The sequence below is a fragment of the Phoca vitulina genome, unplaced genomic scaffold (genome assembly GCF_004348235.1).
Source record: "Phoca vitulina isolate PV1807 unplaced genomic scaffold, GSC_HSeal_1.0 scaffold37, whole genome shotgun sequence".
Classification (NCBI taxonomy): domain Eukaryota; kingdom Metazoa; phylum Chordata; class Mammalia; order Carnivora; family Phocidae; genus Phoca; species Phoca vitulina.
This window is the reverse complement of record NW_022589740.1, coordinates 9,747,125-9,765,780: the sequence shown is the minus strand read 5'-3', so window position 1 is coordinate 9,765,780 and position 18,656 is coordinate 9,747,125. Positions and strand designations below refer to the sequence as shown.

Sequence of the window (18,656 nt, the reverse complement as noted above, 5' to 3'; positions counted from 1 at the left end):
GGATTGCTTGGAACTGAAATGGTCAACAATGTAGAAACACAATAAACAGTACTGTCCCCAGGCTGGAATCCAGGGAAATAAGAACATCCAAAACCCAGACAGAAATGTTTCATCGTAGAGGGAAATTTCAGTTTCATGGCCTTTCTACATCCTAAAAACAAAATGTGTTTTTAAGTATACTTTCTCCACAGTTTCTTGTGCTTATGTTACTGCTTAACTTGGAGGAAGTCTATACTCAAAACTTCTCAACTGGCCCCTGTCATCCATCACCTTCCTGGACTGAAACCAGAAAGCAAACTAGCCCAACCCCTTCTCTCTCTCGCTTTCCCACAGCCAAGAAGGACATCAGACAGGAGTGTCCTCATGAAGCGAGAATCTTTCCCAAGTCAGCATCCTGACATATGTTATTTCCAGATAGCAGAATGGGTGAGAAACCCAAGCATCCTGCTCCTGGGAGTTCTAAACCATGGTCCAGCTAATGTTTTCTTAAAGGGCCACAAGAGGATATTACATAAATACTCATATAACCAATTTAAAATGTACCCATTTAAAAAGGTAAGAACAAATCTTTACTAGTAAGCGGGGAAAAATAAAAACAAAAAAAAACGAACAACCAAACAGGCAGTTGACTATACTTTGCCAACCCCTAGTCTAAACTCATGCAAAATTTAGTAATGGCCTACTCATGTGCACGGTGCCTGCTCAGCAAGACACAATCTTTACCTGCAAGGCGCTCACACCGGTATCGAGACAGGTACACACACTTCCTGATTCTTGCTTTCCTTCATCTTGGTTTTCACTTTAATGTTCAATAAACCTTAGGACTGCCCTTAGCATCCAGTCACTATTGAGGGATAATACTGTTCTGTTTGCTTATTTCTTTACTGTTTTTTGGGTTGTTTTTTTTTTAAGTAATAAGGGGTTAGTTCTGAGTGGGTATGTAATCCGAAAGTTAGGTCAATTCAAAGTGAACTACACTTGGTTTTGGTAGCAATAGAACTTACCTGGTTATAATTTACCTAAGCTAAATTCTGAGCTTGTTCACAATTTCCAATCACATACCACAGGGGAAGCTGGCCTAAGATCAAAATCTTGCTTCAGATAATCCTCAAAGTAGATCATTAACTACATGTGTTAGTATTATCAACATTGAGCAAGACACTTTGTGAAGAACGGTGTCAGACAAAGAGAAGTAAAAACTTTGGTTCCTGATCTCAAGCTGGAACGCTCTCTGTGCACCCTCAAAAAAAAGTAACAAGGATGTGGCGCCCACAACCCAAGGCAAAGGCTGCTTTAAAAATTTTTTAGGGACGGGTGGCTCAGTCGGTTAAGCGTCTGCCTTCATCTCAGGTCATGATCCCAGGGTCCTGGGATGGAGCCCCGCATCGGGCTCCCTGTTCAGCGGGAGTCTGCCTCTCCCTCTGCTGCTCCCCCTTGCTTATGCGCTCGCTCTCTCTCTGACAAATAAAATCTTTAAAAAAAAAGAAATTTTTTTTTAATTTTTTTAAAGAGAGGGTGTAAACACTGGAAGTTTCCATTGTCCACCCTGAAGTCTAACTTAGAATCTGGTCAGAATTATATAGCCAGCATTTGTTGTGGCTGACTGAGCCTAGGACCAAGAATCAACATTTCAAATAGTATCAGCCTTAACAGACTGTCCATGGATGCGCATCTTACTCATCACTTCTGGGTCCTGGGGGAAGAGAGCTATGTGGTGAGACAGTGAGGAGGAGAAAAGGCACCCTTAATAGGATTCCAGGAGGAATTTGGAAAGAAACGTCTATAGTTAGAGGCTTCCCAGCTCTTTCTACCCCTTGGGCTGTTTGCTCCAGTTTTCAACATCCTCCTACCCCCAGCCTGTCCAAAGGTGAACACATGTCACTCTATAATCTGCTCCACCACCAAAATGCTCTAACTCCAAAATTCCCACTCTATCTTGATCCTCAATCAAAATTTTCACTATATCCATGCATATGGTCTTGGCTACATATTAAAAGAAAACTTACTGTTCTACTTCACAGAAAGTGTGAGTATCTGCTAGCCTAAACTTCTTGGAGGTATGTGATGTTTTAAAAGATGTACTTTGATCCTCAGGCAACTTATGATGGAATTCTGACCCGTAACAGCCAAATTCCCAAACGCAGCAAGTCTAAGATGTTCTAATTCCACAACCCATGTGCTTTGTAGCCACAAGAAGTTTTTCTTCACATTAACAATTGTGGGGGGTTTTTTTTGGGGGGGTTGATAGGAGCTTGGTGGGATAACAATCATTTCTAACTAGAGACTGTGGACTTGAAGAAAGACTCTCACAGACAAGACATATTCTTAGTATTTCTATAATAAATTGTGGTTTTAGCTAGTTGTTTATATAATCTACTTCCCCATAAGGCTGTGTCTTACTCATCTTAGAGTCTTTGAGGTCCCATACAGTAATGAACACAAGTCACTGAAAAATGAAAACATCTCTTAAAAACACTGATATATTACTGTGGGGCGCCTGGATGGCTCAGTCAGTTAAAGCGTCCGACTCAGCGTTTCAGCTCAGGGTTGAGAGATCAAGCCCCGCATTAAGCCCCACACTGGGCTCTGCACTGGGCGTGAAGTCAGCTTGAGTTCATCCCCCTCCCTCTGCCCCTCCCCCACTTGCACACACAGGCTCGCTCTTAAAAAAAAAAAATCGATATATTATTGTTACTAATGATGATTCCCTGGAGAGAAAAACATCTATACACTTTCAATGATAATGTTTTAAACTCCTAAAAATCAACACAGGGCCTTCAGCTTCTCCCATTATGTCTCTGCCCATCTGATTCTGAAAAGCAGAGGCAGGTGGAGTTGGAAGAACCTACCAGTTTTGAATTAGTCAAGTGGACCTTGGCTCAAATGCCCTGCCTACCACATGAGCTGTGTGACATGGGGCAAATTACTTAACATTTCTGTGTCAGTTTCCTGACCTATTAAATCAGGTTTTAACACCTACCCCCAACTGGGCAGGATTAGTCAGTGAGATCTGCACCAAGGGTCTAACACTGTCAGTCACACGCTTCCTTCCCTCACTTCACTACAGGAAGTTATGAGAAGTCCAACAGTACAGAGCAAAACCCATGGCATCTCACTTGGTGTCCTGGGCTCCCTCATGATTAGGCATTGTTCACAAACATCAGGACTTCTGCCGCGCACTTGGGAACCGAGCAGAGTGAGCCTGCCCCCAACATGCCCAGAGTAGAAATCAAGGACACAGCCTCAGAGCTGCTCTACAAGCTCCATGAATGCATAGTTTCGATTTGTTGCTCCAATGATGGAATGCTGCTGTTTCCAACAGTCTCCAAGCCACCTGCAAAATACTTTTTTGCTGGGTTGGGAATATAGTAAGAAAAGGGAGAAAATACACACTCATGCAGATCCCATTTCAGTCCTTTGAGACCTACCTGCTCCACTTCTTCCTTTCACCTTCCGCCACTGCCTGAGCAACTATGCTGTGTCTGGACTAGGAAAGCGAAGATCTAGACCCGCTCTCAAGAACTCACAATCACCCCCAACAGTGACACCGATACCCCTTCCAACACTTGGCAGAACACAGGCCCCGGTGAAAACACCCTGCTTTTCTGAAAAGATAAACATATGCCCTGAAATTTAGATTAGACCTACTTGAGGACTTTTTTTGCAGTTCTGTTTCCAAGCATTCATTTTGATTAAGCTCATCCCAATCAAAAAGCTTACGTTACTTCTTAGGAAGATAATGGACTATCCATGTAGCACGGACTACACAAAGAAAGCCAATATATCCAACTTGAAACAGATGAAAGAGACAGATATGACAGCACCCCAGTTTCTATGATATTTCACTGCATAAATCATTATCCCAAATATAAAGCCAAAAGAACATGTATGGTAACTATCCAGAGTGATAGGTTAGTGCTAGGTTACTGCAGTTTTTTCAGGACCGTTCATGGCTGAGACATAATCCAATCAGGTCAACATTTATATTTAATCATCCAGTCACACTCAAAGACCACTTAAAACAACAATGCAATTGTTACTCGGGGCGCCTGGATGGCTCAGTCCTTAAGCATCTGCCTTCAGCTCAGGTCATGATCTCAGGGTCCTGGGATCGAGCCCCACATCGGGCTCCCTGCTCCGCAGGCAGCCTTCTTCTCCTTCCCCCACTCCCCCTGCTTGTTCTCTCTCTCTCTCTCTCTCTCTCTCTCTCTCTCTCGCTGTGTCTGTCTGTCAAATAAATAAATAAAATCTTCAAACAAACAAACAAACAAAAAACCACAATGCAATTGTTACTTGGAACTTAGAACTAAGCCCAAGCTTTTTTACCCCATAGTGATGTGTGCACTCTTCCTTTGCTCCTGTTCTATTAATAGGTGAGAGATATTCTTTGAGGCAGTACATACTGCCTGCAAATATTTCGTGGTAATAAATAGCAAAAACATTGGCAATTTATGTTTTCTGGACAAAGTAAATCATAAACACAATGCCTGAACTAACTTTATTTTTAACCCAGTTCTGTTTCTCCACATTTTACAGAAGGAAGGCTCACAGAGAAGTTTATCTCTAAAAAAGTACATAACTAAAATTCCTGAATGTGAGGAGGTTTCAGGAGTGAGGAGGGTGACGTGTGATTTCAGCTGCCTTTCTTAATTCCCTAACTTTCGTGGAATATCAGTTCATGCCAGAACTTGGCTTATTTAAAAAAAAAAAAATCTAAAGGCCACTGTCAAATAAAAATAAAGGCTGTACTTTACAAAACACACAAAACAGCACCACACGGCCCTTCCTGAGGCTGTAATAGTACTAGCTGAAATATTTATAGACACCTGGATCAGAATACATATATACTTTTATCATTTTTGTTGAAGGAGTGAATTAGGTCAGTGCCCTTAAGAAGCTCCCCATCAGCTCTCTTTTCTACTCTCCAAACAGTGAAACCCTTTGTCCATTGTATTAACCACTGTAAACTGTTTGGACATCCATTGTTAGCCCTGGCCAACTGGATTAGTCTGGCTAAAAAGAGAGAAAATGGGATTCTGTCAATATATTTCTCACACAATCAAATTTAAGCGAGCTTTGCAAAGAGCCAGCTCACTCTAACTGCCACGCCAGTGGCTGAAATGAATTCACTGGTCACGCTTATCTTGGCACTTAGAATATTTGCGTTCCTCTCACTTCAGATTTTTCTGCAAGGAGCCTTCAGAAGTAGCACTAGAGACAGAAGCCTAAAATAAAATGTTAATCAATAAATCATTTGGCCAGCCCACCTCAAAGCAGTAATAGTAAGGTCCCTAGGAAGTAAAAAATTGATTCAATTGATTGAAAATGTTTAAATGTCTCAAGAGCAGTAGAGTGCAGCTCACATTTCATAATATAAGCTAGAAACAGGACAGTCACTATTGCCAAATGTTTTAGTAGACTAGCATGTGCTGTCAGCAGGAGATTCTTGGCACCAAATAGGATAAAAATCTAATTTCTTTCCATTTCATTTGTCAAAAGATAAAGACAGAAAAAGGGAACGTCCTTTTTAGCCCACCTATTAACAAGATTTATATATCACCTTTTACTTTATTAAAAACTAACAAATCAGAATGACTTCAAAAAGAAAACACTCAGTAATTTTCATAAAGTATACATCAAAGCAGTGTTCTTAGAATTAAGTCACCTTTCAGTTTCTGTATTAATTGGTAGGCTTGCAAATTATAATTTCTTAAGCTTACTCATAAAGAAAAGTACCTAGAATCACAGATTAGTAGCTGAAGAAGCTGAGGCCCTTCACAGAAACAATTATGTGACAGGGAGGTCTGACAGCAGCATCCGTCCTCCAGCAGGTGACTATAAAGTCAAAGGACAGACTCTGAATGTGCATTAAAGCGGCCATAGGACTGCTTCGGCAAATGTTCTTACGTCAAAATGATGATACGAGTAAGTTTCCACCTAGGTCACCAGTGCCACCCCAGGAGGCGTCTATCCCATTTCTTGTTGTCTGGCACTCCTCTTCCCTTACTTCCAGAAACCCCAGCCCCCTGGCCAACAGGGTGCGCTTGTTTAAGATCTAGCAGGAGGAAGGAAAGCAGATGCCGTTTGTTTTCTTTTTTCCCATAGCAGCAGTCGCAGGCAAGGCGGATTTGCCAGACCTGAGCTTTGCACTTTTCACTAAGCTCCCTACCATTTCAGTCACCTCTGGGCTGCAGAGGCTGAGCAGGTAGAAGGGTGTTTCCAAGGTCCTGGCTCTGGACCGCAGCAGCTTTCTAACTTGCTGGGGTGCAAATATGAAAGCCAGTGGTGGGCCCTTGGTTTTTGTCTGTCCAGCCTCTTGTTTTGTAGGCATTAATGCTCTCCATTAAATTCCTTTCTCCTTGAAATAGCTAAAATGATGTCCCTTTTCCTCACCGAACCCTGACTGATCAGGTACACAGTGCCCATTTTACAGCTGAGAAAAACTGAACATGGAGAAAGTAAATTGCCTGAGGTAAAGCAAGCAAGTGGGAGGACAAAGGAATTCACACCCAGGTCTGCCTGACTTCAGTTACAGAATGAAAGTTAAACACATCCCCGACATACGACCCAGCAAATCTACTCCTAGGAATTTAGATAAGAGAAGTGAGTGCATACGTCCCCAAAGCAAAGTGTGGGTGATTTCCCTAGCAGCTTTAGTCATAATAGGAAAACACAAACAAACAGGCAACAACCTAAATATCCATCAAGAGAAGAATGGATAAACAAACTGTGATAACTCATATAAATGGACTACTACTCAGCAACAAAGAACTACTGAATCAGGTAACAATACGGATGAATCTCACAGAAGTTATGTTGAGCAAAAGAAGCTAGACACAAAATGTTGACTCATTTATACAGATCCTCTCAAAGTCAAGCAAAACTATCCCATGGTGACAGAAGTCAGAAAAGAGGTTCCCTTGGAGGTGGGGTGGTAACAGAGAAAGTAGCAAGAGAGAAGCTTCTACAGTGATGGAAAGTCCTGTTTTTTGATCTAGGTGGTAACCACAGGAGTGAATACATTCATGTAAGTGTTCACCCAGCTCTGGAACCAGATCGCGGTGTCTGCACAGTACTGTGCGTGTACTAAATGCCACTGAACTGTACACTTTAAAACGGTTAGAAGGGTGGATCTCATGTGCTTTACCACAACAAAAACAAATTTATCAAGCCGTCCATTTGAGATCTGTGCATTTTACTGTTATACTTCATTAAAACACCAGAAAAACAACAATATAAAAAAGCTTCATTATGAGTAAACAAGTTTGCAAGGACAGACCCTGGATACCACTGTTTCTATGGGAAAATTTTTCTCAGTTTCCTGCACATTTTTTAAACCTCAGTTCTTTGGTAAATTGAGTCCACCTTTCCTGCTTCTTCCTGACTTGGGTAAAGACACCTGCAAACTGTGCGCTTAAGCAGTGTAAGTAAATTATTTCTCCCAGACCTCTGATTAAAATTCAGATTAGGTCTGCTAGAAAGAAGGCCACTGGTATTCAAGATGAACCCAGTGCCTCTTTATTTCAGTGTTGCCGTTTGCCTGTTTTTAGACTCCAACAATAACACCAGAAGGAAAAGCACAAATGTTTCCAGTTCCATTTCTGGAAAATCTCAATGGGTGTCTAACATGCCACAAATCTCTCTCCCCTCTTAAAACTCACGCAGACACTAAACAGACCATCCAAGGTAGGCAAAGTGTTCTGCCTCAAGTTATGCTGAAAAACTCAGAAGTGCCTGAGTGATGGTAAAACTCAAGCGACAGTGAGTGATTCCGTGTTAGTGAACAATGAGGGCATAGAGCAGTAGCCAGGAGGCTCCCACCTCTGGGCCTGCCTTACCTCGCTTCTGCTACAGGAAGTACGGCCCCCGAAAGAGAAGTCCACGGGAAAAGAAGGGGGTGTTGGAGACTCCCAGGAGGCAGCTCTTACTGGGAACAGCGGAGGGGAAGAAGAAAGAGAAAGAACGATTCTCAAGAATCGATGCAAGATGACTGCAGATACTGGCTTGGGCTGCAGAGCAAGGAAGAGAATACAGCACACGCTGGTGGTGCATTATTAAAGCTGCGACTGAATAATAGATCTTCCCAGCACTTCCTGAGCTCAACAACTACTGGCACTCCTGGGTTCTCAGTTTGTCCTTTAGAAAAGTATCTTTCAGAGACAATCCACTGGACCTCTTCTTAAAAGAAAAAAACAAAAACAAAAAGAAAACAAACAAAAGTTTTTTAAGGAGCATGAAAGCACTTTAAGACGACAAGAACCAATAGAAATTATTTAGAATGTTCTCTCGGCTTTATACCCAACCACTTAGAACCTTAAGCACTAGAGAAGACTTCAGAGGCCTTCAAATACAACTACTCATTTCCCTATAAAGAAATTTCCATTTACATGCCTTAGCTGCAGTCACCCAGCTCATTAGTACAGCTTATACACCGCTACAGAAAAGGTCAGTACAGAACTCTGCAGGTTTTTTCCTTACTCACAAACTATCCATCCACTCACTATATAAATGTCAGGAATCCACTCTTCTTGAGTTCCCAGTGAGTCTGCAGTTCTTACTGGTTTATGCAACAGAAGCCTCCCCCAGATCCAGTCGGTTCAATGTGGTAAACTTAGTGCATATGTTTGGTGCCCTGCAGCTTCTGGGGTTACCCAGATGACTCAGACCAAGGAGGGGCTCACGGCAGACGGGAAGTGACTGGCATGGAGCAGACATGATAAGGGCTCTAATAAATACTGGCATGTGCATACCAGCCAATCACGGGCAAGAAGGAAATTGATTCAGCCTGAGTGAAGAAGGGTAAGGGAGGAACCAGGCTTCTAAAAATGAGCTCACAGGGACATTCCTTCTAAACGAGTCATTCTTTTCAAAAACAGAAATGGTTAGTTTTGCTAATTAATTCCCTCAAATAATTTCATTCTGCTTTTGCCACATATCTTTGCGAACCGTCTTCTGTGGACTGAGAATGAGCTGGCTGCCTCTCAGAGCATACACTACCCTCCTTCCCAACACAGACTCAGGGTCTCAGGTGTGCTCTACTCTACATAAGGCATGAAAGAAACCCCACAACCTAGAACTTGCAACACTGCCTTTATTGCTGTGACAATAAATGGCTCTCCGAGACGGTTCCCAACAAAGCCATTTTGGACCATTACTTCCTCCTCAGAGGAACGAAGGTCTTAGAAGCTGCAAGTCTGAGAAAAGTTCATTTATTCCTACTGATGATTAGAAAGCATTATTTCCCCTGTTCACCTTCAACTGGAATGACAAAATATAGAGTATCTGCAGTATTCTTTCATCTCTACCAAAGCTTTTCTTTAATACAATGGCAAAGATATAACCGGACTTTAATCATTATCTGTTAATTACAGCCTAATAACTATTACCTACGAAGAAGACTAACTATCCCAAGAATTGTCTCAGAATGTATTATATATATCCCCCTCCAATGCCTCTGGCTTGTCACTAACTATAAATATATAACTATATATTTAGTCTCATACATGGTGTCTGTCAGATGAGGCATACTGTAATTAAGTTTCACAAGGTGATGCCATTTTTTTCTTGTGAACATAATGTATATATTCATACAGCTGATTAAAGTCTACAATAGAAAATAACTGCCCTATTTATTAATTAATTCTGAAGTCCGTCTTTATATATGCACATAGGTAAAATTTAGAAAACATCTGCATTCAACTCCCACACACATGCAATGTTGGGACAAGACAAAGAGGAACTAAAAGCCATGAATATTCTAATTAGGCTAAATATTAGCCTGAAAGTCAAAATAAACATTACAAAAATGCATATTGCTAATGGTCTAAAATGTACAAGGTAGGGAGGCACCCGGCTGGCTCAGTGGGTAGGCACAAACTGTTGATCTTGGGGTCCTGATCTCGAGCCCCATGTTGAGGGGTAGAGCTTACTTAAAAACAAAACAAAAGTACAAGGTGTATAAGTGATTAAGAAAGACTGCATTACGTTTTTAAGGTTAAAGACCTGATTTAACTATAACCATCTGGCAGAGGCACTAAACAAATATCTGCATGGATTTAAAACAACTAAAGTACAAGTTACTAATTGAAGGCTTAGGATTTCACGTAAAAGGTGTGCATGCACACACAGATTAAGGATTTTGGTGACTCAAAGTGTCTTCTATTCTGGTTTTATTTACCTACCATGACCATGAACTTCAATTGCTCATTTTTTTAGGTCAAGGCAGGGCTACTTTTTTTTTTTTTAAACCTCAAGACTTCCAATTCCTACTACAATCCTTGTTTAAAGCCTACATTACAGACCAACATAAGCTACATTTTTAAAAAATTAAATGCGTTTCGGTGCTCCTGGCTGGCTTGGTCACTCGAGTGTGCAACTCTTGATCTCAGGATTGTGAGTTCAAGCCCCACGTTGGGTGTAGAGATAACTTTAAAAATTAAACCTTTAAAAAATAAAAAATAAAAAATTAGATGCTATTTGGTTCTCTGCCTTCTCCAGCACTGCCAGATCAGGAGAGCAAGCCGTGCTCCATAGCAGAGTGCTGTCCCCCTGCAGGGCCAAAGTATTTCCTCCATTCTCTGTCCACCCTATCACAGGTTCACACCAGCAGACTTTGTCTGACATTCCTGAAGGTGGGTCAAGGTTCAGGCAGCTCTCCATAACTAAACATCACACTCATATTATAAACAGTATTACCAAGTCTCAGATTTCAAGGGCTGTGTTCACAGTTTTTCCCTTATTTTCATATCACTCATCCCCAAAATTTATTTCTCCTACATCAAACTCTTTGTTTTACTTAATACTTACTGTGCCTCATTCTAAGCAACCTATCTACGAAATAAGTGAATTTGGTAGCCGGCTTTATATTTTTCATCCTTGGAGTACAGTATTCATGCACAGTAACTGAAAAATAACGTGCCACCTGTAAGTCTGTCTGTGTAGCACACTTTAGAAAACACTATTCAGGGAACAGCAAAAAAAAAAAGGCAGAAAAATTGCTTAATTAACATATCAGGTATTTTTTCAATACGACAGTCTCTCTTCTGAGCTCATAGGTTATCAAGGCTGATGAAACTTTGGATGCTGTGGCCGCTGGATGATAAAGGCTCTAGATCCCTTAAAAACAGAATGAAACCATCACCATCATGGGAAGGCCTCTGCAGGCCTACCTGGGCTCTAGAAGTGAGAGGCCAAGTTAAGTACATTTCCTAATCAAGCTGAAAAGAGTGAGAGCAGACACTTGCCAACTCTAAGCTCTGCTTCGTGTACGGTAACATTGGTGGTGTACAAGCTGAGCCAGCTGTATTTCCCAGGTACCCTTCAAACCAGGAACTAGCTATTGCCAGTACTTAATGTTAGGACTGAGTGCCTGAAAACTTTTTCCCACTGCTCTTACATGGTCTTAAAAAAAAATTGTTAATGGTAATATCACCTTAGACCCACATAAATTTGGTAGCTATACCGGCTTCTGCTAACAAGGGTCATCATAAAAATTCCTGTGGGGTTGAAGTAGGTCATTAATAGTTTTAGGGAAGATTTCTTTTTTAACCCCGAGAAGTTCACAAAAACTCTGGCGTTTTTAACTCCCTAAACAGGTGTTAAATCTGACTGCTAAGTCTGTTTCTGACCCCAACCCTTGGATTTAGGAGCAAGAAATTAACTCAGTAAAACGTGAGATATTCTGCCCCCCAACTGTACTCCCCAACACACATGCACATCAATCACACCCTCCTATGTGACTACATCCCAAAATCACCTTCAATGGAAAATGCCTTTCAATACCAAGGCTGGCTACTCCAGGGCCATCTGGCCAACAATTGTTGGCCCCCTGATTACTGCTCAGAATCTAATCAATGAGGCATTTTATAGGGAGTCAGCTCTCAACCTAGATAAATTAATCTGTAGCCACAACTCCTTAATGGGATTTGTTTTAGGGATTAGGCAAGGAATTCCCTGATGGCTCATATTCTTGGTAAGAGTATGTTGAAAGTTTCAGCTGTGATTACTAACCCTTCCTCTTAACCCCACCCCCGCCACCCACACCTCCTGGCACTCCCAGCCCCAATCTGCATGACTTTGTCAACTACAGAAGGTACTACTATCCACAGGACTAAAGTGGCCCCGCCTAGTTTCAAGAACTCACCTGTTTATTAAAAAAGAATACCTTCAGAAGAGAAACCCTTTCTAAACTTAAGTCACTGCAGGGATTTTTACATCTCCCTTGCATTCCCAGGCATTTCTGCAAAAGATAAATGGCTGGTTGTAACCTTCTGTCAATGTACAAAGAATTAGATCAAAAGTTAAACAAATGCAGGCAGAAGTCCTTGCAAATGGAATTCCCCAGGGGGGCGAGGTTAAAATTCATTGGTCTTAGGCATTTCAGTGCCTCAAAAATAGTAATATTCCCTGTGTAGGGGGTGGGGTGAAGTTTTTACTGGGAAACTTGTTCACTTCTTTGTAGGGAAATACAAGTCATTAAGACATTAGGGATTTTAGGACTCCCCCCTCCCCACCAAATTCTGTTGCTGGCATTCAAGGCCTTTCAAGAGTGTGAGCAACTCTTTTTGTTTACCTCGGCTCCTGCCTAGACACCTACCTGGTACCTCCTACCTATACTTCTAGATCCTACCACCTCCCAGGACCCAGCACTTGGAACTTTCAGCACCTGTCTTGGTTCTTATTAGTAGCTACCATTTACCTGGCACCCACACATGCCCAACACCCTAACATCACTTCATGCTAGTCCTCACTCAACCCTATGAGGTGGGCGTGTTATTAGCCCCATCTTCTTTACTGGCTTGCGCTGTGAGGTACCTGTTCAAATGCGGCCCTTTCTTCCCCAAAACAATCCCTACAGGGAGGGTGTACAAGGCGGTCCCACCTGGCCCGTAGTTATGTACCGCAGAGTATGCGTGTGTATCGCACACCCGCCTCCCCCGCCCCAGCCACAGGTATCCCAGCAGAGTCCAGAGTCTCAGTCTAACGTGTTCGGCTCTCACGGACTCAGAAGGCAGACGCTGAGTCTTGCTCATCTTGTACCCCTCACAGAGACCGCCGCAGGTAGGGAGGTGCTTGGTACTAGCTGTGTGGTCATGAAAAGGTGGCGGCAGCCATTTCAAGGAAAGAAATCCCCCTTCATCAATCTGGTGGCAGCTCTGAAAAAGCTCAAGGAACACCTCAAAAGCCACCGTTGCCTGAGTGAAGCACCCCTTCTCCCATCTCCCCGGAGAGGAGAAGCCACAGCATCGCACCCTTATTTCTAACTGGAACTCATCATTCTTAATTACGTGCATGCTTTCCCGACAAGACAGTGTAACAGAGGCACGCTCTTTAACACGGGTATTGCCCACGCTGAAGTGAAGCTGTTCAGGAAAATTTAATGAATAGTCAAATTTCATTCTTCAGCAGGATATTAAATGCTACAAATGCAACTACTCCTGCTCCTCACTTAAAACATCTTCTTCCCAGGTGTGGGTGTAGATGTTACCCCCCCACCCACACACACACCGTCCCTCCCAGGAATGATTCTGACAAAGCAGGGCTGGTTCTCCCAAAATGATTGTCAGCACACCTAGCACAGACCACCAGAAGCTCTGAAGCAAAGGGCCTCTTTCCCCCTTTGCTAGGATTCCCCAAGCTGAGGGAGGGCGTGTGCAGTCACAGGGCAGTTTCTATGATGGGGTGAGTCTCCGCTGGGAACTGCAGGGAAACCACAACCATTATTACTCAGACCAGACAGCTGCCAGGGAAGCAGCGCTGAAGAAGTGAAGCTAAAATAGAGGTGGGAGGCTGTATTCCATTACTAAGCCCTGGAGTATTCACTCCCAAGTTCGTCCACATTTCAAGAATGTTAAAACCCTGTAGTCAAAACCCTGATTATTTGTAACTTCAACTACTGTGTAAAAGCGGAAACTTGACAAATGAAGACATAAAAGAAAGGGAATGGTGACAGGTTAAGATAATACCAGCGTAGAAGGCATTCATCACTCCCTTTTTGGGGCTTCCTCCAGAACCCCATCTCCAGTCCCTACTGAAAACAACTTTTACTGGTATTACAGAGGCAGCTGATTAAAAGGGAAAATGAAGCTCCTGGTCTCCCAAGAGTTGTCAGTTTGTCTCTCACACACATGCCTGTAGCTCTGCACCAAGTCAAAGTATGTGGTTGGAAACAGAGAAAACACCAGGCACGCAGCAGGCTACACCACAGGCAGGACGAGATGCCTTCAAGGTAGCAGAGGTCCAGGACAGAGTTCAGGACGGTTTGCCCTTCCCTCCTGGAGACTTACTCCGAAAAGTGACTTCAGAGAGAAGAGAAAAGGATCAAGGAGCCGCGGAGGCCATGAGCCACCACCCGGCCGGGTGAAATCTACCCCCGCCCTCGGCCCCACGTTCAGGTGGGAGAGTAGCACCTACCTACCGCGCAACAGGAAGCCCACCACGCGCTCCCACGCTCATTCCCCGAGACCTTTCTCCCGTCCGAGCGGACTCGAGAGGGCACTTACACGGAGCCAAGCTGACAGCTCCCGCCGCGGTGGAAACCCGCGATCTCCTCGCACCGGCATCTCGGGCGCAAGTCCCGCCTGGGCTCCGCTCTTCCTCGTTGTCCGCGCAGCGGATCAGTCCTCGGACCCGAAGCCGGGACTGCGGCACGGCCGGCCCCTGGGGCCCACCCCTTTGTCCCTCCTCCCGCCGCCCACCCCCCGCCGGAGCGCAGCGCCTCTGCGCCGGCAGCCGGACCCGGGAAACTCTCAAATGGGCCGCTACCACCCCCGCGCGGCCGGGGGGTGCGGGGAGGGCTCGCAGGCCCAATCCTCGAGGCCCCCGCCACTGGCCGTTTCACAGGCGACTCCCGGCAGGGGGCGGGAGGGGGCGGCGGCGGCGGCAAGGGGACGCCGGGGTCCGAGCGGCCCGCGGCCCCCACGCCTTACCCCCCGTCCCGGGCGGCGCGATGGTTCGCTCCGCGGCGCGCACTAGGCCGGCAGGTCCCGCTCCGGGCGCGCGCGGGGGAAGCGCTGGGAGAGCAGCAGGAGGTTTGGGGCTGGCCTGTCTGTCCCGGGGCTCTTCTTTGAGGTCGCTTGCGAATCCGGTACGAACACTTTTTGGAGAGGTTTGCGGCGCCTCTTTAGCTCTCTTCCGAAAGGAAGAAGAGGGGAAACCCCAAAGTTTTCTGCCCTACCTAGAGGCCTGCCCAGCCAGCCAACACAAACACGGCATTGTACCCCACATTTCTCAGCTCAACAACTGATTACCCGAATTCCGAGGGTGTTGGGATGTTGGTGCTAAATAAAACACGACTTCTGAGGAAAATATACTCCAGTTATCTCTTTGGCACATTTCCAGCAACTCCAATAAAGATTGGAACCCCTCTCTCATTTTAAAAGGCTACCAGTAGGTCACAAATGCTTAGCCAGTAGGATTTATTTAATTCAACTCAGTACGTTTATTCGTTTTAGAGTCCTATGTACAAAGAACTGCACAAGAGAAGTAAAAGCTTCCTTATTTTAGGGGCATGTAAATTATTCGGAGACTCAAAACAGGTACACTGATTAAAAATATAATTTGGGGTTTGAAATCTAAGGGAACCGCGTTGTAAGAGAAAGAAGTGCGGACCACCTTGCTCTTCCCTTAAAATTGCTTTCTCTTAAAGCAAAACTCGGCCTAGGCTCACAAGTGGAAGGTAAGAGATAAAAGGTCTGGTCTGACCCGCTGACGAGATGCAGATGCTGGGCTCTCTCCCTGAAAAATTGCTTCACTTCCTGCCTAATCAAAACAAGTTTGGCAGTTTATGTGGAAAAACAAGTCCAGCAGATGCCGCTCTGAAAGTGTTAGGCTTCTGGCCTCCTTTGGGGTAGCTAAGTGCATGCCTCTGGATAAAAAGCATTGTGAGTAACATTTCCCACTTTCCTTCAAGTCTCCAGACCCAGATGTTTGGGTAGTATTCCTGATGTAAGGTGTTACTCTCCTGACCTAAGCACCAATTTAAAAAATGTTTCCCAAATTAGGTAGTGCCGACAAACAGTAACAGTGATAGCCTGAGTGAACTGGTCACACCTTAGTGATGTGAGCTTCATTAGCATTTAAAAAGGAAGAAAGGAATCCAGAATGTAGCACTAATATCTGCTGAATGATTTCCTTTTTCTCTCTAGAGATGCACTGTCCATGATTCATGATAACCACTTCCCACATGCAGGTATTTAATACATTTCAATTTACATTAACTAAAATTAAAGGAAATGAAAATTTCAGTTTCTTGGTCACGTTAGTCACATTTCCAGGGCTCAGTAGCCACATGCAGTAATGGCTACCATCGTGGACAGCGCAGATATAGAGTATTTCTACCACTGCAGGAAGTTCTATTGGACTACACTGCTCCAAATAATGAAATAGTTGTATACTGGAAATACTATTCTTCTGACACAGTGCCTGACACAGATTAACAATAAATAGTTGTTGAAAAACGTGATTCAGTTAGTACGCTAGCATTGCTGGTGGCAGTTATAAATAAATACTAACTCTTTGGAGAAGGAATTCATAGTACATATTTTTCACATGTGGGTTGCACATTTGAACCCCACTCCTAGAATTTGTTTCTCCGAAGAAATTCTATCAATCACTGACCCACTTCTATCAAGCCAGACCCCTGATAAAAGACTTAGGCTCTCAACTTGGGGAGCTCAGTCTATTACAGCAGATGCCCAGTAAATAATAAGAAACTGTAAGTGCTGGGATTCCTGGAAAGCTCAGGGGACTCAGGGGACTTTTGGGAGGGGTTCTTCACCCAGATGGGGTTCAGGGAAAGCTTTCCAGATGTGGGGTTGCTTACAGGAATGAATTTGTGAGACAGAAAGAGGGGGGAAAGCTTTCCAGGTGAAGGGAATAAATACAAGTGGAGAAACAAGGAATGAAGAGACCACAGACTTGCTCTTCAGTGCCAGGAAGTGAGGTTGCCCAGGCAGGCAGGGGCTGTATTCTCCTATGAACACAGTACAAGTGGGATTAGATTGGCATTTTGTAAAGATCACTCTGTCAGCTTCTGAAGGAAGATGAATGTGGCAGGTGTGTGTGTGTGGGGGGGGTGTCAGTAAGAATGACAAGACCAGCAAAAAATGTGTTTTTTGTGGGAAGGCAGGTGAGAGATGACATGGCTATCAGGCCGTGTTAGACAAAAAGGAGCCACTTCTCAAGAAATTAAGGGAGAGTAATCATCAGGCTGGCTGACTGCCTGATTACAAATGATGTAAGGAAGAGGGAAGTGAGTCTAAGGTGACTCTCAGGTTTCTGGCTTAACTGAGTAGATGACAGTATCTTTACCAGAGAATGCAGGAGTGGGAGCAGATCTTGGGAGGGGCTTGAGGAAAGAAGGTGAGTTTAGTTAAGGACTGATTGAGTTTCAAGGGCTATGGGTCATGCAGGTGGAGATGTTCAGTTGTCCACTATGCACTAGTCATTGAGTACTTGGGCAGAGAGCTCTGGGATAGAGGAAGAGATCTGAGTATTGTCAATGTATCAAGAAAGATGAGGTCAGGGGCGCCTGGGTGGCTCAGTCGTTAAGCATCTGCCCTCGGCTCAGGTCATGATCCCAGGGTCCTGGGATCGAGCCCTGCATCAGGCTCCCTGCTCCGCAGGAAGCATGCTTCTCCCTCTCCCACTCCCCCTGCTTGTGTTCCCTCTCTCGCTGTCTCTCTCTCTGTCAAATAAATAAATAAAATCTTTAAAAAAAAAAAAAAGAAAGATGAGGTCAGGGGAGGAAGTGAGACTATTCAGAGACACTATGTAGATTGAGGCAGCAGAGGATTAAAGATAGGACCCATCCAGCCTGTTTTCATAATAACCTTTATTGTGACAGGCAAAAAAAAAAAAAAAAAAAAGATAGGATCCATCTCTGGAAATGCCAATTATTAGGGGGCAAGCTCAAATCCCCTGAGCAGAGACCAAAGAGGAAAAGGGAAGAAAAAAACCTCTCTGGAGCAGTATCCACAAAATCAAGGGAAGAATGAATTTCCAAGCAGGGGAAAATAGCCAACAACAGACACCAATGAGGAGGTCAGTTAAGGTAAGAACAGAAGACGCTCACCAAGAAGAGAACCAGTGCTCATCTTGGCCAGAGCTGTTTCAGTGGGAAGATGAGACTGGAGGTCAGACTCCCGTGGCTGACTGGTAGGTGAGGCACTTCACTGGATGCCAATTCATGATAACAAAGGATGGAAACCATCAATGTCCAATAATAGAGGGCTCCTGAATTACAGCGGATCAACTGAATTGGCATAGCAGTCCTTTAAAATTACAAGTCTGTCAAGCAACAAGGAGAATAATGATATAGTAACCAATGAAGAAGACACAAATGGGCGCCTGGGTGGCTCAGTCGGTTAAGCTTCTGCCCTCGGCTCAGGTCATGATCCTAGGGTCCTGGGATTGAGTCCCACATCGGCTCCCCGCTCAGTGGGGAGTCTGCTTCTCCCTCTCCCTCTGCCCCTCCCCGCTGACTTGTGCACGCTCGCGAGCTCTCTCTCTCTCAAATAAATAAAATCTTTAAAAAAAAAAAAAAAAGAACAAACACAAATCTTATCTACCCTATGATGACAATGAAGAAACTATGAAAAACATATAAACGAACTGGAAAGCAAATGGAAACATGATCTGATGACAGGATAGGACTG

At 44.1% G+C, this 18,656-nt stretch overlaps 1 protein-coding gene across 5 annotated transcripts in view; it reads right to left on the bottom strand.

Moving 5' to 3' along the window:
- Nucleotides 1-18,656, bottom strand: part of TJP2 (tight junction protein 2) — a 123,413-nt gene that overhangs the window by 61,481 nt on the left and 43,276 nt on the right. For 3 of the 5 annotated variants that reach the window (XM_032427493.1, XM_032427496.1, XM_032427498.1), the window contains exon 1: nt 14,502-14,695. The exons of 1 other annotated variant lie outside the window; for it this stretch is intronic. In XM_032427493.1, the coding sequence (XP_032283384.1) occupies nt 14,502-14,561 (60 nt within the window). In that variant the 5' untranslated portion in view covers nt 14,562-14,695. Of the gene's footprint in view, nt 1-7,838; nt 8,027-14,501; nt 14,696-18,656 lie in introns of those variants that run through there. One more of the 5 variants, XM_032427501.1, reaches the window with a different exon arrangement.